The sequence below is a fragment of the Elephas maximus genome, chromosome X, assembly GCF_024166365.1.
Source record: "Elephas maximus indicus isolate mEleMax1 chromosome X, mEleMax1 primary haplotype, whole genome shotgun sequence".
NCBI lineage: Eukaryota > Metazoa > Chordata > Mammalia > Proboscidea > Elephantidae > Elephas > Elephas maximus.
Genome location: NC_064846.1, coordinates 1289985 through 1317812, shown reverse-complemented (window position 1 = coordinate 1317812; position 27828 = coordinate 1289985). Strand labels below are relative to the sequence as shown.

Genomic DNA, 27828 nt, shown 5'->3' with positions numbered 1-27828 from the left:
CAAAAGTATAAGGCAGATCAATGGAACAAAATTGTCCAAAAGAGACTAAAATAAGGCTTTAAGATTTAATAAGGTTGCATGTAAGATTATTTTGTAGAAAGAGAAATATAAATGGCTTTTATGATGTAAAAAGATGCTCAACCTCACTCATAAAGAAGTTCAATTAAAACAAGATACTGTTTATCATCTATGGACTTTGCAAGGATCAAAACATTTGATAATACACCATGTTTGTGGGAGTACAGCAGACAAGCACTTTCATGCAGTGTTGCTAGGACCGAAAATTGGTACAGCCATTTTAGATATCTATTGGAATCTGACATTCACATACACTTTGACTCAGCAACTCCACTTCTAAGAATTAAAAAAAAAAAAAAACTGCACATGACCACAAAGACCAACATACAAAAATATGCATCGCAGCATTGTTTATAAGCAAAATGTCAGAAACAATAAATCATCTATCAACAGTTAAATAAATTCATGTTACCTCCATTCAATGAAATATTATGAAGCTGTTAAAAAGAATAAGTTCTATATGTGCCGATACAGAACAGTTGCCAAAATAAATTAAGTTTACAAAGGAGGTAACAAAAATAGTGAGTATAGTATTCTACCATTTATGCAAAAAATCAGGAGGTCTGTTCTTTTTTGTGAATTTGATCATTTGTTCTACATTTTTCTCCCACTCTGTCGGGATGCTCTATTGTAATCCCAGTCAGAGGTGGTAGCTGGGCACCATCTAGTTCTTCTGGTCTCAGGGTCATGTGGGCTGTGATTCACGGAGGGGACAGGAAAACTGGACGAATAGGCACGGTGAACCTGGGATGGAAAGGGAAAGAGGGACAGTGCTGACACAATGTAGAATTGCAGCCAATGCCATAAAACAACGTGTGTGTAAATTTTTGAATGAGAAACTATTTTGCTCTGTAAACTTCCATCTAAATCACAATGAGAAAAATCAGGAGGTATATATGCATGGAGTATACCTAGAAGGAAAATCAATGTACTGATTATTCAGTTCCTCTCTTCTCTCCAGCTGCAAGCTTACTAGGTGAAAGGGGAAGGAGAGAAGCTTGCCTTCCACTGTAGGTACTTTAACATGGTTTGATTTTGAACCATGTACATATATTCCTTAAAGATACACTATCTCTGGCAACATAAGAAAATATGTATAGAGGAAGGACTACTCAACAAATGGTGTTGGATCAGTTGATGAACTATTTGGACAATAAAGTTATACCCTTGTCTTACACTAAAATAAATACTAGTTGGACTAAAAAATGCAAGTAAAAAAATGAAATTAGCCAAGGTAATGGTTTAATGGTAGCTGTGTAAATCTGAAACTTCCAACATATTCTCTAAAAACAACTAAAAGTCAAAGATTATCTAAACATCAAAACTAAGAAATGGATACATAACAGGAAGAAATAAACAAGAGTTGACTGAACTCAGAAAAGAAACAGAAAGGGTTTCCGCTTCCTCCTAGGATGTAGAAAGTCGCAAAGAATGTTCCTCCCACCCTAATAATGAGAAAAAGCTGAACAAAACAAAACTGCCACAGGCCATGTGTGGACTGGCCCTAGACACAAGGGGAGTTTGCACTCACACACAAGCTGTTTTCCACAGACCTCCATCAGTTGCTCATAGGAAATATCAGGTAGGGCAGGAGATTGAGGAAAGACCCCCTTGACAGCAATCCCAAGTAATAGAGACTTCCAGTTGCTATGGGAACCCACAACCCAGATGACAAACTACCTATACAGCCAACCCAGGTCCCTAGCCTTCCTTTCCACTGTAACAAGAAACAGACTCCTACAGTTAAAATAGATATTGGTCAACAGGAATCTCATTCAAGTTGAAGAAATTCACTGTTCAGTCTGGAACAGGGTTTCTCACCCTTGACACTACTGACATTTGGGGGTGGATAAATCTTTGTTGTGGGGGGTTGTGGATAGAATCAGGGATGCTGTTAACATCCTCAATGCAAAGGACAACCAAAAATGTCTCCAGACATTGTCAAGTGTTCCCTGGAGGTAGGGTTGACACATTATATTTACTTATACTAAAAAATTATTTATTTGTTATATGAAATTCAAACTTAACTGGGCATCTTCTATTTTTATTTATTTTGCTAAATTGGCAAGCCTACCTGCGGGGGAAGCACCACCCCCAGAACCACTGATCTAAACCCTCAAATACAAACACAAGCAGGCAACAAAGAATCACCAAACATTTGAAGAAAACAAAACCAAACTCAAAAATCTTTTCCTCCTATATACCAAATACACTTCTCCTGCCTCAGGACCTTTGCATTTGCTGTTCCCTCTTTCTAAAAACTTCTTCCCCTGAAATATCTGTATGGACGTTACAGTTGCAAGCCAGTCTACTCCAATGCTGGGACCGAGGCACTATCAACCACATTTCTCAGAGTTCCCTGCTGCCTGTCTTCCTGTTAGGTTTAGCATCCCTCCAGTACAAAGGACAACTACTGCTCTCATGGTTTAGGAGGCTGAAGTCTGAATTCAGAGCGCCAGCTCTAGGGGAAGGCTTTCTCTCTCTGTTGGCTCTGGGGGAAGGTCCTTGTCACCTTCCAACATCTGTGGGCCTGGCTTTCCTTGGAAATCCTCATGTGTCTTGGAATCAATCTTCCCCTGAGTCTAGGAGGTTCTCAGTGCTGGGACCCTGGGTCCAAAGGACATGTTCTGCTCCTGGCTCTTCTTTTTTGGTGATAGTAGGTCCCACTCTCTCTTATCTTTTGTAAAATAAAAGGTTATACAGGCCAGACCTCAGGGAAACTCCCCTTACATTGCATCAGGGATGTGACCTGAGTAAGGGTGTGGCATCCCACCCTAATGTTTATTAACATGATGTAATCCTGCTGTATTAACACAATAGACAGCTAACTCCCAAACGGGACCATGATCACAAGCATAGAGGTTAGGATTTACAATGTATCACAAAATGTAGGATAATCAGATGACAAAATGGAGGACAACCACATAATAGTGGGAATCATGGCCTAGCCAAGTTGACACATACTTTAGGAGGACACAAGTCAATCCATGACATTCCATCCTTGTTGTTTTTAGGTTCCGTCAAGTTGGTTCCGGCTCATAGCGACCCTGTGTACACCATAGCGACCCTGTGTAGACCAGAACGAAACACTGTCGGTCCTGCACTATGCTCACAATCGTTGTTATGCTTGAGCCCATTGCTGCAGCCAGTGTCAATCCATCTAATTGAGGATCTTCCTCTTTTCTGCTGAAAATGTACTTTACCAAGCTTGATGTCCTCCTCCAGGCAATGATCCCTCCTGACAACATGTCCCAAGTATGTAAGACACAATCTCGCCATCCTTGCTTCCAAGGAGCATTCTGGTTGTACTTCTTCCAAGACAGATTTGTTTCTTCCTTTCACAGTCCATGGCGTATTCAATATTCTTTGCCAACACCACAATCCAAAGGCGTCAATTCTTCTTCGGTCTTCCTTATTCACTGTCCAGCTTCCACATGCATATGATGCGGTTGAAAATACCATGGCTTGGGTCAGGCGCACCTTAGTCTTCAGGTGACATCTTTGCTCTTCAACACTTTGAAGAGGTCCTTTGCAGCAGATTTACCCAGTGCAATACATCTTTTGATTTCTTGACTGCTGCTTCCATGGCTGTTGATGGTGGATCCAAGTAAAATGAAATCCTTGACAACTTCAATCTTTTCTCCGTTTATCATGATGTTGCTCATTGGTCCTGTTGTGAGGATTTTTGTTTTCTTTATGTTGAGGTGCAATCTATACTGAAGGCTGTGGTCTTTTATTTTCATCAGTAAGTGCTTCAAGTCCTCTTCACTTTCAGCAAGCAAGGTTGTGTCATCTGCATAATGCAGGTTTTTAATGAGTCTTCCTCCAATCCTGATGCCCCGTTCTTCTTCATATAGTCCGGCTTCTTGGATTATTTGCTCAGCATACAGATTGAATACATATGGTGAAAGAATACAACCCTGACACATACCTTTCCTGACTTTACACCATGTAGTAACCCCTTGTTCTGTTCGAGTACCTGCTTCTTGATCTATGTACAGATTCCTCATGAGCACAATTAAGTGTTCTGGAATTCCCATTCTCCAAAATGTTATCCATAATTTGTTACCATCCACACAGTTGAATGCCTTTGCATAGTCAATAAAACACAGGTAAACATCTTTCTGGTATTCTCTGCTTTCAGCCAGGATCCATCTGGACATTAGCAATGATATCCCTGGTTCCATGTTCTCTTCTGAATCTGGCTTGAATTTCTGGCAGTTCCCTGTCAATGTACTGCTGCAGCCACTTTTGAATGATATTCAGCAAAATTTTACTTGCTCATGGTATTAATGATATTGTTGGATAATTTCCAGATTCAGTTGGATCACCTTTCTTGAGAATAGTCATAAATACGGATCTCTTCCAGTTGGATGGCCAGGTAGCTTTCTTCCAAATTTCTTAGAATAGGCAAGTAAATACTTCTAGCACCGCATCCATTTGTTGAAACATCTCAATCAATATTCTGTCAATTCCTGGAGCCTTGTTTTTCACTAATGCCTTCAGTGGAGCTTGGACTTCTTCCTTCAGTACCATCAGTACCTGATCAAATGCTACCTCTTGAAATGGTTGAATATCAACCAATTCTTTTTGGTATAATGACTCTGTGTATTCCTTCCTTCTTCTTTTGATGCTTCCTGTGTCATTTAATATTTTCCCCATAGAATCTTTCACTATTGAAACTCGAGGCTTGAATTTTTTCTTCAGTTCTTTCAGCTTGAGAAATGCCAAGCGTGTTCTTCCCTTTTGGTTTTCCATCTCCAGCTCTTTGCACATGTCATTATAATACTTTAGTTTGTCTTCTCAAGCCGCCCCTTGAAATCTTCTGTTCAGTTCTTTTACTTCATCAATTCTTCCTTTTGCTTTAGCTGCCCGACATTCATGGCCAAGTTTCAGTGTCTCCTCTGACATCCATCTTGGTCTTTTCTTTCCTGTCTTTTCAGTGACCTCTTGCTTTCTTCATGTATGATGTTCTTGATGTCATTCCATAACTCGTCTGGTCTTTGGTCACTAGTGTTCAATGCATCAAATCTGTTCTTGAGATGGTCTCTAAATTCAGGTGGGATACACTAAAGGTCATATTTTGGCTCTCATGGACTTGCTCTGATTTTCTTCAGCTTCAACTTGAACTTGCATATGAGCAATTGATGGTCTGTTCAGCAGCTGGGCCCTGGCCTTGTTCTGACTGATGATATTGAGGTTTTCCATCATCTCTTTCCACAGATATAGTCAATTCGATTCCTGTGTACTCCATCTGGTGAGGTCCACGTGTATAGTCACCATTTATGTTGGTGAAATAAGGTATTAGCAATGAAGAAGTTGTTTGTCTTGCAAAATTCTATCCTGCGGTCTCCAGCATCGTTTCTATCACCAAGGTCATATTTTCCAACTACTGATCCTTGTTTCCAACTTTTGCATTCCAATCCCCAGTAATTAACAACGCACCTTGATTGCATGCTCCATCAATTTCGGACTGCAGCAGCTGGTAAAAATCTTCCCTTTCTTCATCTTTGGCCTTGATGGTTGGTGTGTAAATTTGAGTAATAGTCGCATTAACTGGTCTTCTTTGTAGGCGTATAGATATTACCCTATCACTGAGAGTGCTGTACTTCATGAAGGATCTTGAAATGTTCTTTTCGACAATGAATGCAACGCCATCCTCTTCAAGTTGTCGTTCCCGGCATAGGAGACCATGCGATTGTCCAATTCAAAACGGCCAATACCAGTCCATTTCAGCTCACTAACGCCTAGGATATTGATGTTCACATGTCTGTCAGTTTGTCGTACAGTGGGGGCTTGCATGTTGCTGTGATGCTGGAAGCTATGCCACCGGTATTCAGATACCAGCAGGGTCACCCATGGAGCACGGGTTTCAGCTGAGGTTCCAGACTAAGACAGACTAGGAAGAAGGACCCGGCAGTCTACTTCTGAAAAGCATTAGCCAGTGAAAACCTTATGAATAGCAGCGGAACATTGTCTGATATAGTGCTGGAAGATGAGCCCCCCAGACCAGAAGGCACTCAAAAGACAATTGGGAAAGAGCTACTTCCTCAAAGTAGAGTCAACCTTAATGACATGGATGGAGTCAAGCTTTCAGGACCTTCATTTGCTCATGTGGCAGAACTCAAAATGAGAAGAAACAGCTACAAACATCCATTCCATCCTTTGGCCCCCCAAAATTCACGCCCTTGCCACATGCAAAACACACTCAGCCCATCGTATCATCCCAAAAGTCTTAAATTGACTCCAAATCCAAATTCCATCCTGGGGCAAGATTCCTCTTCATCTGTGAACCTGTGAAATCTAGACTACAAGTTATCTGCTTCCAAAGTACAATGGCGGAACAGGCATATGGTAGACATTTCTATTACAAATGAGAGAAACTGGAAGGAAATAAGGAATAATGTCCAAAGCCCAGCAGAACAATTTGCATTAGCTCTCAAGGCTTGAAAATAATCCTCTGTACTCTGAGACCATATAGGCAGTGGCCCTGCCCTCCAGACTCTAGGTCTTGGCCATGCTTTCTGGATTCTGGATGGAGCTCCCTCAGCCTTGGGCTTCAGTTCTGCCCTCTAGGCCCACTGGGAAGGCAACTCTGCTTCCTTGGCTTTGAGTGGCCCCATTCTCCTAGTCCAACTGAGTGGCGTCCCCACCCCCTTGGCCCTGGCAGGTCCCATTCTTCTACCCTTTGGGCATGGCAGCCCCCTCCCCTCAGCTTTGGGCATTAGATCTGGCCCCACCCCCCTGGCACTAGTGAATTGCAGCCCCACATTCCTGAACCGAGTTGGTGAAAATCTGACTCTTTGAAACCTAGGAAGCCACCCTTTGACACCCCAGAGGCCGTGGCTCCACGCTTTGAGACTGAGGCAGGTCTGTTTCCCATGCTCCTTGTCTCTTCAGCTTCTGCTTTCTGATTCCTTGGCCTCTCGGCCCCTTGGCCTCTGGGACCTCTTTGGCCAGCCCTGCTTCTGCCTTGCTAGGGAAAAAGTTACAAAGCTCTTTAGACATATGGAGATTTCCAAGGAAATCCAGGCCCACAGATGTTGAAAGGAGACAAGGACCTTCCCCCAGAGCTGACAGTTGAACTTGAACTACTTCTGCTTATCTTTGCAAGTTGATGCAGAAATAAAAGCATTTGCCAGATCAATAGCTGTATAACAGGTGGCAGGGCTGTGTTGATTTGTTGCAGTGAAGTGACCATATATAGAAGAACAGGTGCAGTTAACATCACCACTGGATTAAGTTTATGATAATACATTCTCTAAAATCCATCCATCTTCTGCACAGATCAAACAGGCATGTTAAATGGGGATGTGGTAGGAATCACTACCCTTGATTCCCTGGGAGCTGGCACCCAGAATTTGGACTTCAAGCCTCCTTAACCATGAAAGAATAAATTTCTGTTTATTAAAGCAATCCACTTGTGGTATTTCTGTTATAGCAACACTAGATAACTAAGACAGAAATTGGTACCAGGAGTGGGGTGCTGCTCTAACAGATACCTAAAATATGGAAGTGGTTTTGGAATTGGGTAATGAGTAAAGGCTGGAAGAGTTTTAACGTACCTGAGAGTAAAAGTCTAGACTGCCTTGAAAACACTGCTGGTGAAATTATGGACATCGAAGTCAATTCTGATGAGGGCTCAGAAGAAAATGAGGAGAGCTGTAACACCAGAGATGGTGCAGACACTAAGAAGCAGTGGGCAGAGAAATGGCAGAGCAGAACCAGAAGACCAGTGAGAGATGGCCAGGAGCCAACCCATGGAGCGAGAGAGCTGAATGCCTTCGGGTGGGAGGCTTTCTGGTGGAGGGGGGTGCCTCTAGGCACCTGTTGATGGAGCTAGGCTTGCCAACCCATGAAGTGAGAGAGCTGAATGCCTTCAGACCGAGGCTTACTGGTAGAATGGGATGCCTCTAGGCACTGATCAGTAGAGCCAAAGAGCTTTGTAATACTTGCCTGAGCAGGGCGAAGGCTAAGCCGGCCCAAGAGGCTCAAGGGGCCGAGAGACCAAGGCACCAAGAAGCAGAAGCTGAAGACACAAGGAGTACAGGAAGCAGAACTGTCTTGGTGTCAAAGGGTAGGGCCAGAGGTGGCAGAATTTCCTTGTCTTATATAAAGGAAAAAATGTAAAACTTTGACCTAACTCCATCTCAGAGTGAGCCCAGTGGGTCTATGGCCATTTCCCCAGTTATTAAACATATAATTGGAACAGATGTCCCTGACAACTTACCAAATCCCCACATCAGCCTTCTGACCTGTGGAGTGATGGCTATGATGGTACGGGCAAAAGTCGCCAGAACTTCCCACACTCACTACCAGAACAGTAATTCAAAAGTACAGAGATTAGCCATCATCAAAGACTTGAGAGATGCAAGTGTGGTGATTCCTACCACATCCCCATTTAACATGCCTGTTTGGTCTGTGCAGAAGATGGATGGATTTTAGAGAATGTATTATCATAAACTTAATCCAGTGATGATGTCAACTGCACCTGTTCTTCTATATATGGTCACTTCACTGCAACAAATCAACACAGCCCTGCCACCTGTTATACAGCTACTGATCTGGCAAATGCTTTTATCTCTACATCAACTTGCAGAGATAAGCAGAAGCAGTTCATGTTCAACTGGCAGGGAAAATAGTACATCTTTATTATCTAGCCTCAGGGCTATGTAAAGTCTGTTGCTCTCTGCCATAATCTACTCCACAGAGATTGTGATCATCTTAACTTCTCACAGAATATCACACTGGACCTCTACATTGATGACATCATGCTGATTAGATCTGCTGAGCACAAAGTAGAGAATACCTTGGCTTAGTAAGACAAAGCATGCCAGAAACTGTGAAATGAACTCCACAAAACTCCAGGCCCCTGAGTGAAGTTTCTAAGGGCATAATGATATTGACCATGCTGGGCTATCCCCTCCAAAATGGAAGAGAAGTTTCCACACTTTTCATTGATAGACAAGGACGTTAAAACAGCTAATATAAATACATTCCACATGTTCAAGAAGGTAAAGTATAAGCATATTAAAGGGGGACATGAAAGATTAAAAAAAAAGACACAAACTTTTAAAAAAAAAAAACAAACTTTTAGAGATGAAATATATAAGGCCTGAGATGAAAAAATACACTAGACAGAATTAGCAGCAGATTAGATACTGCATTAAAAATAAAAAAAGACCAGTGAACGTGAAAGACAGCAACAGACCATCGTAAGTGATACTCAGAGAAGAAAACACAGCTTCAGTGAGGATAGCTGATGAATTGGTAGAGGCTGAGCGTGGCCTAGTGAGAAGATGTGAAGCCTCTGGGGGCCATAGATACGAGGAGGTTCGCACCCTCTTGCAAGCTTTTTTCCTACAAATCCCATCAAGCACTTATCAGGCTAACAAGCACTGAGTAACACCAACAGTGAAATACTGCTGGGGGAGCTACAAGGAAGAGGATCTCTCTTAGGCACAATACAAAAAGGAGAGGGGCAATCAGACGTTGAAAAGCTGAGGGGCAAGCAGACATTGAAAAGAAACCTCTAACAACCAGTCCCCACCCTAAACATAAGGTATTCCTAGAGGAAACTGAAACCAGAAGACAATGCAGTGACATCTTTAAGAAAATAACAACAAAACTGCGAAGACAGAATTCTATGCCCAGTGAAAATGTTTTTCAAAAATGAAGGAGAAATTTCTCAAACAAAAACTGAGAAAATTTGTTGCCAGAAAACTTAAACTACATGGAAAGTTAAAGGAAGTTCTTCAAGCAGAAGGAATATGGTACCAGACAGAAACTTGAATCTATACAAAGAAATGAAGAGTGCTGGAGATGGAATAAATAAAGGAAGGTTAATTTGATTTTTTTCTTTTTTCCTTATTTTTAATTGCTCTACAAGATAACTATCTAAAACAAAGTTAGTAGCAATGTATCATGTGTTTATAGCATGCATAAAAGTAAAATATTTGACAATAGCACAAAGAATGTAAGGATGTAATTGGGAATATATTGTTGTAAGGTCCTTAAACTACTTATGAAGTGGTATAATAATTAAAGGAAGACTCTAATTAATTACAGATGTATATTGTACACTCCGCAGAAATTACTAAAAAACAAAAATGTTATTAACAATAAGTCAATCAAAACAAACAAAAACCAGTTGCTGTTGAGTCAATTCTGACTCATGGTGGCCCCATGTATGCAGAATAGAATTGCTCCTTAGCGTTTTCAAGGCTGTGGCCTTTCAGAAGTAGATCACCAGGTCTTTCTTCCAAGGCATCTCTGGGTGTGTTCAAACCACCAACTTCTATGTCAGTAGTCAAAGTGCCAAATAGTAGAGAAAAAAAATGGAATAATATAAAAAGTTCAATTAACCTGAGAGAAGGCAGAAACAGAGGGCAAAACAAACAAACAAACAACAACAACAACAAAAAAAAACAAAGGATAGGACACAAAACAGGTAGAAAGATAATAGATTTTAATACAAACATTTCAATAATCACATTTTATGTGAATGAACTAAACTCACTAATTAAAACAAAAAAGGTAAGATATCATACAAAAGCAAGACCCAACTAACTATATGCTGTCTATAAGAAACCCACATTACCTCTGGGGTCTTAAAAGCTAGGAAGCAGCCACCCAAGATGCATCAATTGGTCTCAACCCACCTGGAGCAAAGGAGAACGAAGAACACCAAAGATACAAGGTAAAGATGAGCCCAGGAGGCAGAAAGGGCCACATAAACAAGAATCTACATCCCCTGAGACCAGAATAGCTAGATGGTGCCCAGCTACCACCAGTGACTGCCCTGACAGGGAACACAACAGAGAACCCCTAACGGAGCAGGAGAACAGTGCGATGTAGACCTCAAATTCTCATGAAAAGACCAGGCTTAATGGTCTGACTGAGACTAGACGGACCCCAGAGGTCATGGTCCCCAGACCTTCTGTTAGCCCAAGACTGGAACCATTCCCAAAGTCAACTCTTCAGACAGGGATTGGACTGGACTGTAAGACAGAAAATTATACTGGTGAGGAGTGAGCTTCTCGGTTCAAGTAGACACATGAGATTATGTGGGCAACTCCTATCTGGAGGCGACATGAGAAGGCAGAGGGGGACAGGAGCTGGCTGAATGGACACGGGGAATATAGGGTGGAGAGGAGGAATGTGCTTTCCCATTATGGGGAGAGCAGCTAGGAGTACATAGCAAGGTGTGTGTAAGTTTTTCTATGACAGACTGACTTGATTTGTAAATTTTCACTTAAAGCACAAGTAATAAAAAAATTTTAAAAAGAAACCCACATTAAATATAAAGACACAGGTAGGTCAGAAGTAAAAGAATGGAAAAAATATATAATATGCAAGCACATATCAAAAGAAAGCAAGGCTGGCTGTATTTATATAAGAAAAAGTAGACTTCAGAACAAGGAATAGCATGAGGGATAAAACCCAAATCCAAAAACCCTGTGCCGTCAAGTCAGTTCTGACTCATAGCGACCCCATAGGGTTTCCAAGGCTATAAATCTCTATGGAAGCAGACTGCCACACCTTTCTCCTACAGAACTCCTGGTGATTTCGAACCGCCAATCTTTCGATTAGCAGTTGATTGCTTTAGCCACTACTCCACCAGGGCTCCTTCAGGGATAAAAAGAGACATTAAACAATGAAAAAGGGGTCAATTCTCCAAGAAAACATAATAATCATAAATGGGCGCAACTAACAACAGAACATCAAAACACATGAAACAAAAACAATTAGAATTAAATGGAGAAGTGGACAAATCCACAACTACAGGTGAAAACTTCCATATTCCTCTCTAAGTAATTGGTAGTAAAAGTAAACAGGAAATCAGTAAGGCTATAAAAGAACTGAACAACACTATCAACCAACCTCATCTAATTGACATTTATAGAACACTTCACCCAACATGAAATAATGCACGTTTTCTTTCAAGTGCACATGTAATATTCTCCAAGAAAAGCCGTATTCTGGACTATAAAATAAACTTAACAAATTTTAAAGAACAGAAATCATACAGAGCATGTTCTTAGATCATAATGGGATTTAACTGGAAATTAATAACAGAAAGATATATGGAAAATCCCCCAATACTTGAGGATTATACAAAAAACTTTTAAGCAATCCTTGGGTCAAGGAGAAAATCTCAGGGGAAACTATTAAATAATGTTTTGCAAGCAATGAAAATGGAAACACAACTATAAACTATTGTGGGATGCACCTAAAGCAGCGCTTAGAGGAAAGTTTACAGCATTAAAGGCTTATATATTAGAAAATAAGACAGGTCTCAAATCAGTAATTTATGCTTGCACCTTAAGAAACTAGATAAATACGAGATAAAATTAAACTCAAAGCAATCAAAAAGAAGAAAATAATAAAGAGGAGAAATTAATGAAACCGAAAGCAGAGAAACAATGAAGATCAATAAAACCAAAGGCTGGTTTTTAGAAAATATCAGTAAAATTGATAAAATTAGCTAGACTGATCAGGAAAAAAAGCATAGAAGACATAAATTTCAATATCATAGATGAAAGAAGACCCATTACAACAGATCCTACAGACATTAAAAGGATAATAAGGAACTATAACAATCAATTTTATGCAAATAAATTGAAGAACTTAGATGAAATAAACAAAATCCTTGAAAGACACAAACTACCAAAGCTCACTCAAGAAGACACTGACAACCTAAATAGTCCTGTATACATTAAAAAAATTGCATTTATAGTTAATAACACTCCCACAAAGAAAAGCTCAGGCCCAGATGGTTTTGACGGTGAATTCTACCAAACATTTATGAAAGAAGGCATATCGATTCTACAAAATTAGTTCAGAAAACAGAAGAGGAGGGAACACTTCCCAGTTCATTTTATGAGGTCAGCATCAAGCTAATATCAAAACCAGACACAGTTAAAAAAAAAAAGAAAACTATATACCAATAGCCCTCATGAACAGAGACACAAATATCCTCACCAAAGTATCAGCAAATCAAATGCAGCAATATATAAAAAGGATAATACATCACAACCAAGTGAAGTTTATTCCAGTTCTAGGCTAGCTCAACATTTGAAAATCAATCAGTGTAATTCACCATAGTAACTGTCTTAGCTGTTTAGTACTGCTAAAACAGAAATACCTCAAATGGATGGTTTTTTTGTCTTGTTTTTTAAATGGGTGGTTTTAACAAACAGAAATTTATTTTCTCACAGTTGAGGAGGCTAGAAGTCCAAATTCAGGGTGTCAGCTCTAGGGGAAGTCTTTCCCTCTCTCTTGGTTCTGGGGGAGAGTCCTTACTCCCTGGCTCCTTGGTGATCTTCACATGGCATGGCATCTATTCTCTCCCATCTCTGCTTCCTTGCTTCCTTGTTTAATCTCTTTTATATCTCAAAAGAGACTGATATGAAATACACCCTACACTAATCCTGCCTCATTAACATAACAAAGACAACCCATTCCCAAATGGGAGTATAGCCACAGGCATAAAGATAAGGATTTACAACACATATTTTCAATCCATAATAGTAATAGACTAAAAAAGAAAAAAAACATATTACTTTAATACATGCAGAAAAAGCATTTGACAAAATCCAACATACATTCACATACTTTCGCATTAAAAAGTCTTGGTAAACTAGCAATACAAGGGAACTTCCTCACCTTGATAAAAGACACTTAGAAAAAACCTTAGTACAACCAGAATCCTTAGAAACAAGGATGGCGAGACTGCATCTCACATACTTTGGACATGTTGTCAGGAGGGATCAGTCCCTGGAGAAGGACATCCTGCTTGGTAAAGTACGGGGTCAGCAGAAAAGAGGAAGACCTTCAATGAGATGGATTGACACAGTGGCTGCAACAATGGGCTCAAGCATAACAATGATTGTAAGGATGGCACAGGACCGGGCAGGTACAGAGGGTCACTATGAGTCAGAACTGACTCAACGGCACCTAACAACAACAACAACACCACAAAAAGCCTATAGCTAACATACTTAAATGTGAAAGCCTGAATGCATTCCCCCTAAGATCAGGAAAAAGGCAAGGATGCCTGCTCTCATCATTTCTATGCAATGTTGATAGCACTGGAGGTTCTAACTATAAACAAGGCTACTAGAATAAATCAGTTTAGGAAATATGCAGGATACAAGATCAATATACAGGAATCATTTTACAACCTAATTCTAAAACTGATATGGAAAAGTGAAGAAACTAGAATAGCCAAAACAATTCTGAAAAAGAAAAACAAAGTTGAGGTATCTTTAGTACTTGATTTCAAGAACTATTATAAAGCTTTGGTTATCAAAACAGCAGGTACTGGCAATAAGGTAAACAAATAGATCAACAGAATAGAGAATCCAGACATACCAAACCAAACCCTTTGCCGTCGAGTCGATTCCAACTTGTAGTGACCCTACAGGACAGAGCAGAACTGCCCAATGGAGTTTCCAAGGAGCGCCTGGTGGATTTGAACTACTGATCTTTTGGTTAGCTGCCACAGCACTTAACCACTACACCACCAAGGTTTCCAAATCCAGAATAGACCTACATAAATAGGGCCAATTGATTTTTGACAGAACTGCAAAAACAATTCACTGGCGTAAAGACAGTCTATTCAATAAATGGTATTGAGACAATTGGAAGTCGTATGCAAAAAAACGAACCTCAACATGAGCCTGACACCTTTTATAAAAATTAACTCATAATGGATCATAGGTCTAAATGTAAAACTTAAAATTATAAATCTTTTAGAAAAAACCCAACCCCAAAAAAACCAAACCCACTGCCGTTGTTTGATTCCGACTCATAGCTACCCTATAGAACAGAGTAGAACTGCCCCATAGAGGATTTGAACTGCTGAACTCTTGGTTAGCAGCCATAGCACTTAACCGCTACGCCACCAGGGTTTCCTCAGAAAAAACACAGGAGAAAATCTTTGGGATCGAAGGTTAAGCAGAGTTCTCAGACTTGACATCAAAAGCATGATCCACAAAAGAAAAAACTGATAAATTGGACTTTATCAAAATTAAAAACTTTTGCTCTGCAAAAGACACTATGAATAGAATGGAAAGACAAACTACAAACTAGTAGAAAATATTTGCAAACTATATATCTATATCCAACAAGGAACTCGTATCCAGAGATAACAACAGTACCTGGCTTTTGGCATTGTTTTGAAGATTAAATGAGATAATACGAGTAAGTCCTTACCATAATGCCCAACACATATGAACATTTAATAAATGGGAATTATTATAATTTTTATTATCATTGCTATTATTTTATGTTGTTGTTAGGTGCCATCGAGTTGGTTCTGACTCATAGCAACCCTATAGGACAGAGTAGAATTGCCCCATAGCGTCTCCAAAGAGCACCTGGTAGATTTGAACGGTTGACCCTTTGGTTAGCAGCCAAGCTCTTAACCACCATGCCACCAGAGCTCCTATTGTTATTATAGGATTCTTTACAATTGGGAAGATAGAAGCTGAATGTTCATCAACAGAGGATTTGTGAAATTATGTTGTATCTATTACCAGGAATATTAGGCAATGGGTAAAAAGAATGAAGTAAATCTGTATGTGGTGACTTGGAAAGATGTCCAGGATTGTTGTGAAAAAAGCAAATTGCAGAGAGCCAGCATGGTACTATAGACAGAAGCACCATGCCGTCCTTCTGCAGCAAAGACCAAAAAAACTAAGAAAAACAGATACAAATGCCAATCCTGGAACCCTAAGCAAGAAATGAAGGGACAAAGAGCTAGATCAAGCACGAAATGGAAGAAACTGACAGAGAAGGGAGAACGAGGAGAGCTACGGTGAATTCACCACCTTGGAGCACAGCCACCAACGACCCCGGACAGGAAACACGGGAAGGCAACTTCACAGAGCTCCCAAGGGGAGACAGAGCACCCGGCCCTGCACTGCCTTCACCCCTTCCTGACGGGACGTGCTGCGCTGCCCAGCAAGAGAGACGCCAGCTCACCACCACCCTGATTCCCTCTAACCCCCGATGGCTGGTTCCCTCAGCACCACATTTTTTGTTTCTTCTCTCTCTCTTCCTTCCTTTTCTTTTTCCCACCCACCTAGCTCCATGTACTACCCCTGCCCCTTTTCAATAGGCTTTGCCGCTCTGCTCACCTACAGCGCCACTGGCCTCTCTGGGTCTGGCCCATTCCCACCCGCTGGATCCCTTAGTGCTGCATTTTTTATTTTTCTTCATCTTTCCCTTTCTCCCTTTTCCTTCTCTCCTCCACCTAGGCCCTGTGCTGCCTCTGCAACTTCCTGAAAGGCTGTGCCACACTACCCAGAGAGAGAGACACCAGCTCACCGCCATCCCGATTCCGCCCCACCACCAAAGGCCAGTTCCCTCAGCACCATATTTTATGTTTTTTTGTTTCCTCTCTCTCTTTCTCTCCCTTCCTTTCCTTTCTCCCACTCACCTAGCCCTGTGTGCCACCCCTGCCACTTCTCAACAGGCCATGCCACATTGCTCAGCTAGAGAATGACCAGTACACGGCTTCCCTGGGTCTGCCCCACCCCCACCTACTGACTCCCGTCGTGCTATCAATCATTTTATTTTTTGCTTCTGTTTCTCTCTCTCCTCTCTCTCCCACTTAGCTTCTCACATCACAACCTCTCCCTTCCTTACTGCCTCTCTGCACCGCCAGCCAAGTGCTGTGCCACTGAGTGGCACTGGTGCAGTCCTCCAGACCCTCAGACCTGCCCTGTGCCACCCCCTGGCCCAACCCCACCAAGCACTGTGCCCCTGTGCAGAACCAGTGCAGAACCTCGGACCCTGTACTGTCTGTGGCAGTGCCCCACTGAGTGCCGTGCTCCCAAGCGGAACTGATGTGGACCTAAGGACCCTGGCACCCCGCCCCACTGTGTCACCCCCAGACCCAACCTGCTGGTCCCAGTTCATGCTGCAAATGACCCAACCCAACCCCCACCCCTTGCTGGACCTGCCCTGCTGCACCACAGCTAAGCAACTGGCCCTGTCTACCTGGACAAGGTGAGGACTACCATGCCCACAGATAAGCAAGCAACAACACACCAAGCCCACTCACTCAGACATTATCAAATAAAACAAAAAAGCAGGATGAAACAAACAAACCTACAATCAATGAATAAAGAAAATAAATCCTGAATGTCTTGGAAACAGCAAACAATAGCAAAATGTTTAAAAACATAGGACAGAATGGCTCCAGTAAGCAAAAAAATAAAACACCAGATGACCCTCCGATAGAAGAAAAGGACGGGAACTACCTGATAGGGAATTCAAAAGTCTAATATTCAGGGCTTTCCAAGAGATTAGGGAAGAGATCGAAGAAAACGCAGACAAAACTAAGGAAAAAATAGAGAAAATCATGGAAAATACAGGGAAAATAGAGACAAAGCAATTGAAAATTTCAGGAAAACAACACAAGAACAAAATGCCAAAATAAATAATTAGAAATCATACCAAAACAGCAATTAGAAATCTAGAAGATAAACAACACGATTTCAGAAATGGACAAGCAATAGAAGGTTTTAGGAGCAAATCCGAAACAATGGAAGACAGGATCAGCAAAATTGAAGACAAATCCTTGGATACCACTTTGAGGAAAAATCGGAGAAAAGAATGAAGAAAACCTAAGAAATATGTGGGATAAAATCAAGAGCAAAAATTTGCATGTGATCGGAGTTCCAGAACAGGGGGAGAAAATGGATAACACAGAGAGGATCATCGAAGAATTGCTGACAGAAAACTTCCCTAATACCATGAAAGATGAAAAGCTGACCATTCAAGAAGCTCAATGAACCACATATGGGATAGACCCCAAAAGAAAGTCACCAAGACGTATCATAATCACACTCACCAAAACCAAAGACAAAGAAAGAATCCTGAGAGCAGCTGAAAAAAAAAAAAGAAAAACAAAAAGTCACATACAAAGGGGAAACAATAAGACTAAGCTCTGATTACTCTGCAGAAACCATGTAGGCAAGAAGAAAAAAGGTTCACGTACATAAAACCTTGAAAGAAAAAAACTGCCAACCAAGAACAACATATCCTGCAAAACTCTCACTCGAATATGATGGCGAAATGAGGACATTCCCAGATAAACGAAAATTTACAAAAAAAAAATACGTAAAAAACAAGCCAAACTTACAAGAATTATTAAAGAAGTCCTTTGGTTAGAGGACTAAAAACATCAGACAACAACCTGAATCTAGGACACAGGACATGTCAGCCAGATACCAACCTAGATAATGAACTCTCAAGGATAAAACAAAGCTAAAAGATTTACAACAGGGAACCAGAGATGTCAATCTGTAAATGACAACAATGTCAAAACAATAAAAGGGGGAATAAATGGTGTAGACATAGAACTTTCAAATGGAGAGGAAGTCAAGGTGATATAAAGTAATAAAAGACTGGTTCAAATTTAGGAAAATAGGGGTAAATTTCAAGGTAACCACAAAGTTAATGAACCTACTCATCAAAATAAAGAAGAAACAAAAACAGTAAACACAAAATCTACAAAAACAAAAGAAACAAAAAGAAAATCCACAAACAAAAGAAACAGCATAGGAGAGTAAGGGGAACAAAGAAAACATCAGCACACACACACACAAAAAAAAAGCACTACAAAATGACAGCAATAAACTCACACCTATCAATATCACACTGAACATAAATAGCTTAAATGCACCCATAAAGAGACAGAGAGTGACAGAATGGATTAAAAAAAACATGATCCATCAATACGCTGTTGACAAGAAACATGCCTTAGGAACAAAGACATAAATATATTAAATATCAAAGGATAGGAGAAAATATATCAAGCAAACAACTACTAAAAAAGAGCAGGAGTGGCAAAACTAATCTCAGATAAAATAGACTTTAAGACAAAATCCACCATAAAAAAACAAGGAAAGACATTATATAATGATTAAAAGGATAATCCACCATAATGACATAACCATAATAAATATCTACACACCCAATGACAGGGCTCCAAAATACATAAACAAACTCTAACAGCAATGAAAAGAGAAATTGTGAAAATGCCAATTCTACCCAAAGCAATCTACAAATACAATGCAATCTTGATCCAAATACCAACAACACTCTTTAAAGAGATTGAAAAACTAATCATTAGTTTTATTTGGAAAGGAAAGAGGCCCCAGATAATAAAGCATTATTGAAGAAGAAGGACAAAGTAGGATGCCTCGCGTTACCTGACCACAGAACCTCCTATACAGTTACGGTAGTCAAAGCAGCCTGGTACTGGTACAACAACAGACACATTGACCAATGGAACAGAATCAAGAACCCAGATGTAAATCCACCTTTGACAAAGGCCTAAAGTCCGTTAAATGGGGAAAAGACAGTCTCTTTAACAAATGGTGCTGGCAAAACTGGACGTCTATCTGTAAAAAGATGAAACAGGACCCATACCTTACACCATACACAGAACTAATTCAAAATGGATCAAAGACCTAAATAAAAAAACAAAAACCATAAACATCATGGAAGAAAAAAATAGGGCCAATGCTAAGGGCCCTAATACACAGCATAAATAGGATACAAACCCAAAATAACAATACACAAACAGCAGAAGATAAGCTAGATAACTGGGATCTTCTAAAAATTAAACACTTATGCTCATCAAAAGACTTCATCAAAAGAATAAAAAGAGAACCTACAGACTGGGAAAATTTTTTTGGCTATGACATGTATGGCAAAGGTCTAATCTCTAAAATCTATAAGAAAATCCAATACCTCTACAACAAAAAGACAAATAATCAAATTAAAAAATGGACAAAGGATATCTAAAGAAGACATTCAGGTGACTAACAGACACATGAGGAAATGCTTGCAATCATTAGCCATTAGAGAAATGCAAATCAAAACTACAATAAGATACCATCTCACCCTGACATTACTGGCATGAATGAAAAAAACAGAAAATAACAAATATTGAAGAGGCTGCGGGAAGACTGGAACTCTTATGCACTCGTGGTGGTGGGAATGCAAAATGGTATAACCATTTTGGAAAATGATATGGTGCTTCCTTAAAAAGCTAGAAATAGAAATACCATATGATACAGCAATCCTACTCCTAGGAATATACCCTAAAGAAATAAGAGCCATCACACGAATAGACGTATGCACACCCACGTTCACTACAGCATTATTCACAATAGTAAAAAGATAGGAACAACCTAAGTGCCTGTCTTAGGCTGGGTTCTCTAGAGAACCAAAACCAGTAAAGCATATAAATACATATACAGAGAGAGTGATTTATATCAAGGAAATGGTTCACGCAGTGGTAACCCAGACCCGTCACGCAGTGGTAGAGGCTATAATTTCCCAAGTCCATGGGTCAGGAAAGAGGTTTCTCCTGATTCACATAGCTGCAGGGGCTGGTGAACCCAAGATCGGTAGGCTGGAGAGCAAGGCTGTTGCTCACAGGCTGTGATGATTGACAAATCCCCAGATTGGCAGGCAAGACTGCAGGGCTGCTAGCTCAAGTCCCAAGAACAGGAGGTCAGATGAACAGGAGCCAGCTGCAGGATCCAGAAGGAGCAAAAGCCTCCGAACCCTGCTTGAATGTCCACCCACACTGGATGCAGGCCACATGCCCAAGGAAACTCCCCTTCAATTGATTGGCTACTTACAACAGATCCAATCACGGGGGTGATCATGCATCAAATCTCAACAGGGAAGTGATCGCATTATACGACTGCCAAACCACAGAGAATCATGGCCCACCCAGGTTGACACAATCTTAACCATCACCAAAAAATCAAAAAAACCAAACCCGTTGCCTTCGAGTCAATTTCGACTCATAGCAACCCTACAGGACAGAGTAGAACTGCCCCACAGAGTTTCCAAAGAGTGCCTAATGGATTTGAACTACTGATCTTTTGGTTAGCAGCCATAGCTTTTAACCACTACGCCACCAGGGTTTCCATTAACCATCACAGTGCCCATCAACATGAGAATAGATAAACAAACTATGATACACATACACATAACGGAATACCTTAATATGCAACGATAAAAAAAAAAAACCCCACTGCCGTCGAGGACAAGGCTAAATCTTTGAAACATCTCACAACATGGACGAATCTGGAGGGCATTATGCTGAGTGAAATCAGTCAATCACAAAAGGACAAATAACTGTATGAGATCATTACTGTAAGAACTCATGAAGAGGTTTATACACAGAAAGAATCTTTGATGGTTACAAGGGACAGGAGGGGTGGGGTGGGGCAGGAAAAACACTAATCAGACAATAGATAAGTGGTAACTTTGGTGAAGGGTAAAACAGTACAAAATACTGGAGAAGTCAACACAACTTGACCAAGGCAAAGTCCTAGAAGCTTCATCTTGTTAGGATGTTGTTAGGTGTCATGGAGTTGGTTCTAATTCATAGCAACTTTATGTACAACACAACAAAACACTGCCCGGTCCTGCACCACCCTCACAATCATTATTATGCTTGAGCCCATTATTACAGCCACTGTGTCAATCCATCTCCTTGAGGGTCTTCCTGTTTCTCGCTGACCCTCTACTTTACCATCATAAGCAACATGATAAACAGAGAAAAGACTGAACTTGGCAAGTACTTCATTTTATTTGGATCCACAATCAACGCCTGTGGTGCAGCAGTCAAGAAATCAAAAGATGCATTGCATTGGGCTAATCTGCTGCAAAAGACTACCTTAAAGTGTTCAAAAGCAAAGATGTCACCTTGAAGACTAAGGTGCGCATGACTCAAGCCATGGTTGTCTCGAATCGCCTCATATGCATGTGAAAACTGGACGATGAGTAAGAAAGACTAAAGGAGAACTGATGCCTGTAAATTGTGGTGGTGGCGAAGAATACTAAATATACCATAGACTGCCCAAAAAATGAACAAATCTGTCATGAGAGAAGTACAACCAGGATGCTCCTTAGAAGCAAGGATGGTGAGAGTACATTTCACATACTTTGGACATGTTGTCAAAGAGATATCAGTCCCTGGAGAAGGACAACATGCTTGGTAACGTACAGGGTCGGCGAAAAAGAGGAAGATCCTCAATGAGATGGACTGACACAGTGGCTGCACCAATGGGCTCGAGCATAATGACAGTGAGCATGGCGCAGGACCAAGCAGTGTTTTTGTTTTGTTGCACGCAGGGTTGCTATGAATCAGAACCGACTTCACAGCACCTAACAACTACTTTATCCTTCTCTAGGGACTGATCCTTCCTGACAACATGTCCAAAGTATGTGAGACGAAGTCGCACCATCCTTGCTTCTAAGGAGCACTCTGGTTGTACTTCTTCCAAGACAGATTTACTCTTTTGGTAGTCCATGATAGTCAATATTCTTTACCAACACCACAATTCAAAGGCATCAATTCTTTTTTGGTCTTCCTTGTTCATTGTCCAGCTTTCACATGCATATGATGCGATTGAAAATACCATGGCTTGGGTCAGGTGCACCTTAGTCTTCAAGGTGACATCTTTGCTTTTCAGCACTTTAAAGAGGTCCTTTGCAGCAGATTTACCCAATGCAATGCGTCTTTTGATTTCTTGACTGCTGCTGCCATGGCTGTTGATTGTGGATTCAAGTAAAATGAAATCCTTGACAACTTCAATCTTTTCTCCATTTATCATGATGTTGCCCATTCGTCCAATTGTGAGGATTTGGGTTTTCTTTATGTTGAGGTGTAATCCATACTGAAGGCTGTGGTCTTTGATCTTCATTAGTAAGTGCTTCAAGTCCTCTTCACTTTCAGCAAGCAAGGTTGTGTCATCTGTACATTGGCCCTCGTGTGTCTGTCTGTTTGTTGTATTGTGGGGGCTTGCATGTTGCTGTCATGCAGGAAGCTCTGCTACCAGTATTCAAATACCAGTAGGGTCACCCATGGCAGACAGGTCTCAGCTGAGCTTCTAGACTAAGACTAGGAAGAAAGACCTGGCGGCCTACTTCTGAAAAGGAGTAGCCAGTGAAAACCTCATGAATAGAAGCTTCTACAAACTCCCTGAGGAACCAAATTACTGGGCTGGGGGCTGGGGATCAAGGTCTCAGGCGACATCTAGCTCAACTGGCATAATACAGTTTATAAAGAAAATGTTCTACATTCTACTTTGGTGAGTAGCATCTGGGATCTTAAAAGCTTGTGAGCAGCCACTTAAAATACTCCACTGGTCCCACTCCATCTGGAACAAGGGAGAATGATGATAACCAAAGACACAGGCGAAAGATTAGTCCAAAGGACTAACTGACCACAGCTACCACAGCCTCCACCAGACTGAGTCCAGCACTGCTCTGACAGGGATCACAATAGAGGGTCCTGGACAGAGCAGGAGAAAAATGTAGAACAAAACTTAAACTCACAAAAATAGATCAGACTTACTGGTCTGGTAGAAACTGGGAAAACCCAGAGAGTATGGCCCCCAGATGCCCTTTTAGCTCAGTGCTGAAGTCACACCTGAGGTTCACCCTTCACCTAAAGATTGTTGTTGTTAGGTGCCATCGAGTCAGTTCCGACTCACAGCGACCCTATGTACAACAGAATGAAACACTGCCTGGTCTTGTGCCATCCTCACAATTGTTGTTTTGCTTGAGCCCATTGTTGCAGCCACTGTGTCAGGCTATCTCATGGAGGGGCTTCTTTTTTGCTGACCCTGTACTTTATCAAGCATGTTGTCCTTCTTCAGGGATTGATCCTTCCTGACAACATGTCCTAAGTAAGCACGATCACTTCTAAGGAGCATTCTAGCTGTACTTCTTCCAAGGCAGATTTGTTCGCTTCTTCTGGCAGTCCACGGTATATTCAATATTTTTCACCAACACCATAATATAAAGGTGTCAATTTTTCTTCAGTCTTCCTTATTTATTGTCCAGCTTTCACATGCATGAGGCAAAAGATTAGACAGGTTGGAATTGACTCGACAGCAACTGGTTTGGTTTTGGTTTTGTTTTTATAAGACAAATAATAACACGGAAAGTTTAACCATGTATATGAGACTGAATGGGCACATCATCCCAGGGGCTAGGCTAAGAAGACAGGAGGATATAGGAAAGCTGGACGAATGGAAATGGGGAAGCTGAGGTTGAGAACGGGAGAATGTTGACACGTTGCAGGGTTGGCAACCAATGTCACAAAGTGACACATGTATTAATTGTTTAATGAAAAACTAATTTGCTGTGTAAACTTTCACCTAAAGCACAATCTAAAAAAAAAAAGCAAATTGCAGGACGATTTGTATAGTATTTGTACAAAAAGAAAGTTATATATTTTCTAGAATGATACTCAATAAACTGCTAACAACTGCTATCCCTGGGGAGGGTAAGGGATTAGGCAGGAGTGTACAGGGAGGGTAGGACGTGAAAGAAGACTTAAGGGGAGGGGGTCTTTCGCCTTTTATTTATTTTTATACTGTTTAAATTTTTACAATAAGAATATATTCCTGTATTACTTATGAAACCAAAAATACAAAAGGAAAGAATCAAGTACCTTTTCTGATTGCCTTAGCTCATGGATTCGACTGGATGAAGCACCAGCTTACTCTGAACTGAAAGATTTACCTTAAAGCAGACTGAGCTTCCATTTCTAACTCTACAAATATTAATGGGGTGCTGCTTGACTGATTGATTACCCCGACTATGCCACTAACTAGCTTTGTTATCTTATTGTGTGATAAATGGTAGGCTTGAAGTTCTCCAGGGCAGGGATCAAGGTTTTGGGGTCCTCCCACCTTCTGTATCTCCAGTGAGTAACAAGGAGCCTAGCTGAGAGTTGCTGCACAATTAATGGGAGGAAGGGCAGTAAGGAAGGGCCTCGCCAAGTGGGACTAGAGCTGAATTAGAGGCAGCTGTTAATTATAACGGAAACCCTGGTGGCATAGTGGTTAAATGCTACGGCTGCTAAACAAAGGGTCGGCAGTTCAAATCTGCCAGGCGCTCCTTGGAAACTCTATGGGGCAGTTCTACTCTGACCTATAGGGTCGCTTTGAGTCGGAATCCACTGGATGGCACAGGGTTTGGTTTTTGGTTAATTATAACGCTGTCCATGCCCCGTTAAACTGACATGTGAATGCCATCTAGTGGCATCAAGAGGTTCCTGCAAGATTTAGAGATGAGAGGAAACGGACTTTTCTGACCATTTCCACACACACACAAAATGCATTGATTGTTTAAAAAACCATGACCCTCATTATAAAAAATCTCCACCATGGACTAAAAGGTCAAGCTTTATGTCTTGCAGTGTTGGTAAAATGGCATTAGGTACTCTTATGTCTGAAGTCTCATCTCTTAGTCCTCCCTTGTTGAAGTCCGATTCACTTTTTAAGTTGATCATGCCAAGCCTCCTCCATCACTGCCCTACACAGCTCTGAGCTTTGCAAAGTCCACACTTGCCACACTCCTATTCCACCAAAAAAGAATAAACCACAAATGATAATAAGCATACACACCTGTGCTTTCCCAAAATTAATGAAACACTACCACAGTTCCTAAACCTGTGCTCAGGACAAGATACAAAAGACCGGGAAAAAACCTTCCATACACTTTGCCCTCCAGGTTTAGCATCTTCCTGAATCATCTGCTGGAAAGCAAGTAAGTACCACTCTGAAAATGTCTAATGAACCTTTAAAATGGCTTGCATTCAAAAGGGCAGCAAAGAAACCAATGTCCAGTGTTCTTCCTAAGTACCAATCTATGACAAAAGCCCTCACCTGCCCAGCAATGAGTCTTCAAAATACTGTAACTATCAGGAAACCAGCTGGGCAATTCAGAGGCTGAGCTGTATGGTACCCAGAGTTTATAGACTTCTGGACTCAAAAAAAATGATATAGGGGCACGATGGTAGTTAGAGAAATCACTGTACTGTATTTATAGACATCCAGCAACTACATGCTAAGTAGAAAAAACTTTTTATTTTTTAAATGTTGTTCAACTGAACAACTAAAAATATCCCAAAGACCCCTAAGGGAGAGACACTGTCTAGCCCAGGGTCAAGGGGGTAAGGCCCTGAGGGATCCTATGACCCTGAACACATTCTGGAAATTTCCATAAATTATTAAACACTTCTTATAATCCCACTTCTTCACAATAGGTGCCGCATAAATGTGGGAGCGAAAACACCAGGTGAAATCTGGCAGAAATTAGGATGACCATTTGAAAACATGCTCTGGAAGTGTTCTGGGGTGGATGGCTTTAGACTGGTGCAGATATGCACGGATTTGTTCCTACCACCTGGATCTGGAGTCGCAGGGAAGTTAGGCATCATGAACATCATGGATCCATCAAGCTACCCCTAAAATAAGCAAGTCTTAGTATCTATTTATATGCAGCTCCCAAGAGACTGAAGTGGTTCTTCGTAATGGCCGAATAATACTCAGTAGCAACCCGATCTCTCCGCCCAGGGTTTTAAGACCTTGTCCTGCACACACTGATGGCAATAACGAACACTTGCGCTGTAGACAGTACATTTTAAACCGGCAATTCAATCTGTTGGAAGATGTGTTCTTCCGAGTCCCTTATTTCATATTAGTAAAAGCCAACAGTTCCTTGTGTTACTGTGAAAACGTAGTCTCGGTATAAAGAAACAGCTGACAAGAGACACGATGCTAAGCTCCCTACAGGAGTGTCCGGTGACAGCTGCACCAAGAACACAGCTTACAGTCCAAGGAGGATGCAGAAGCAGGCCTGCCAGCCCGGCCCAGGCAGGTCCCCTCGGCCCAGCCCTGTCCCTAGCGCCTGCCCTGCCCCCTCGCCGGCCAAGGGCACTGAAGGCCGCTCCCCGCCAGAGACCGGAGCACTTCTTTCTAAATGTTTCCCAGGCCCTGCTCCTAGACTGACGCCTGCTCTTTCGGCCCTGGTCCCCTTCCTCCCCTGGGCTCTGCACCAAGCGGCGGCCCACCCGGCCCCGCGGACAGCGCGAGCCTGGCTCGACGTGCAATTTCGCTTTCGCCTGGGCCCGTCGGTCGGCGGCCCGCAGGCAAGCAGCCGCGGAGGCGGCGGGTAGCGGCGCCCACAGCCCGGCGCCGCCCTACCCCGAGGCCGTGGGCCGGCGGCGCCCCTACTCACGTAGCGCTGCAGCTTCCTCTCGGGGGGCGACTTCACGAGCCAGCCGGTGCACACGGCGTCGCCCGCGCTCATCGTGGCCGCCGCGCCGCTTCCTCCAGCTGGGCCGCCCGCCCGCCGGCCGAGCAGAAGGAAGTCGGGCCATTGATCCCCGCGGGGCGGGCCCAGCGCCGCCCCGCCACCGCCCCACCGCCCCCTGGGCGCCCCTCAGACGGGTGCCGCCGTCACCGGCCTCTCCTACCCACCCGCTCGGGTGACAGCGAGGACTCAACAATGTAGCGCCCCAAAGGCGCCTTCTTCTGTGCCATCCTGACACCTTGCCCCATTAAATGGGCTTTCTCTCAATTTTGCAGGCAAGTAATTTGAGACAGGAGCTCTCATCCCATAGTAGTTAAGAGCTTGGCTGCTAACCAAAAGGTTAGGAGTTCGAATCCACCAGCTGCAACTTGGAAACCCTGTGGGGCAGTTCTACTCTGTCCTGTAGTGTCAATATGAGTTGGAACCGACTTGATGGCAATGGTTTTGGCTTGGGTTTTTTTAAATCCTTCACTAAAGTTTTACATAATCATATAATTTTATGTGGTGGTGCTGTGGAAGGACTTAAGAGATGGACCATAAACAATTTTGAGGCTTACCCTTAATTCACTCACTCCATACACACATTCATTCTCA

General features: G+C 41.9%; 1 protein-coding gene across 4 annotated transcripts in view; it reads right to left on the bottom strand.

The window, feature by feature from the left end:
• Positions 1–27320, bottom strand: part of GAB3 (GRB2 associated binding protein 3) — a 107392-nt gene extending 80072 nt beyond the window's left edge. For all 4 annotated transcript variants that reach the window (XM_049872397.1, XM_049872399.1, XM_049872400.1 and 1 more), the window contains exon 1: positions 27160–27320. In XM_049872397.1, coding sequence (XP_049728354.1) covers positions 27160–27231 — 72 coding nt within the window. In that variant the 5' untranslated portion in view covers positions 27232–27320. The remainder of the gene's footprint in view (positions 1–27159) is intronic.
• Between the last annotated feature and the right edge of the window lie 508 nt (positions 27321–27828).